The following is a 1,089-nucleotide window of genomic DNA, read 5'->3' as shown; positions in this document are numbered from 1 at the left end:
AATAATTTGTTCACTAAGCTACAACCAGACCTGAGCAGATATCTCACCATTCTATCAATGAAGATGTGTGGATCAAGTAAGAGAGAATTGGAAGCCGGGAGACTCTTCTGTTGTTTGCTGTAGAGGGTTGGCAGGGTGCAGGTCAGCAGCCAGATCAAAGCAGGGTGTAATGTGATACAGGATGACTTGTTGGGACAGTCTAGGATAGGTGTATCTGTGTCATCCTGCAGAAATAGAAGGTAATGTAAATAAAGAAACCTTCTCGTAACATCAACTATTTTTGCCTCTTAACCATATAAAATGATTATTTATTAAATTATTACTTTCCTAATACATGTCCTCTTTTCAGTTATCTACACCATTTAGCATCCATGGCAGTAAAATTATTTACACTATTAGTAGATAAGCAGATTATTAACACCATGGAGGAAGAAACCAAAAAGAGACACTGAAATAACAATAAAAATAAAGACACTGCAAAAGCACTTCTTGGAGTCAGACCTCATCTTCATTAGTGTTATCAGGGATGGTGCGGTGACCCACTGTCAACATGTGTGTGATGTATTTATGTACCCACATGACCAAGCGGGGGCAGTTGTGCGATACCCAGCTATGCAGGTACTTCTTGCTCACGCTCTCCTTCCCATGCATCTGTTGGGAGAATTTAAAGTTAACTTATTTATTCACTTAATTTTTTTTTATTGCATCAAATGTGATAATCTCCTTTATTCTAAAAACTTACTTTTTTTTTTAATAGGAAATAGCCCCTAGCTAAAAAAAAAAATGCACATATTCCAATATTTGATAAGTAATTAAATCAAGACAGATATCATACCACAAGACACACAACTAACAATATAAAAGGCAAGGACACATCATATCATATAATGTAGACAAATAAGTTTGTGACCCTGGCAGTCATATTAATTGTTGACATGTGAATCTACATTGACCTTAATATAAGAACATATAAGGCATCTAAAGGGTCACTACCAATATTTTTCTAGTCAGTGATGAAAACTGATGAAATATTGGTGTAAAAGATGGAAAACTGCAATCATATTGCACCTACAAGAGGTTTTCTGCCTT

At 35.6% G+C, this 1,089-nt stretch overlaps 1 protein-coding gene across 1 annotated transcript in view; it reads right to left on the bottom strand.

Annotated features, from left to right (window-relative positions):
- LOC119591439 overlaps positions 1-1,089 on the bottom strand; it is an 8,612-nt gene that overhangs the window by 2,252 nt on the left and 5,271 nt on the right. The window contains exons 5-6 of the mRNA XM_037940179.1: positions 502-651; positions 48-224 (exon numbers count right to left, since the gene is read on the bottom strand). Coding sequence (XP_037796107.1) covers positions 48-224; positions 502-651 — 327 coding nt within the window. The remainder of the gene's footprint in view (positions 1-47; positions 225-501; positions 652-1,089) is intronic.

The sequence above is a fragment of the Penaeus monodon genome, chromosome 28 (assembly GCF_015228065.2).
Source record: "Penaeus monodon isolate SGIC_2016 chromosome 28, NSTDA_Pmon_1, whole genome shotgun sequence".
Classification (NCBI taxonomy): domain Eukaryota; kingdom Metazoa; phylum Arthropoda; class Malacostraca; order Decapoda; family Penaeidae; genus Penaeus; species Penaeus monodon.
The sequence above is the reverse complement of the archived record's forward strand: the minus strand, read 5'-3'. Positions and strand labels throughout refer to the sequence as shown.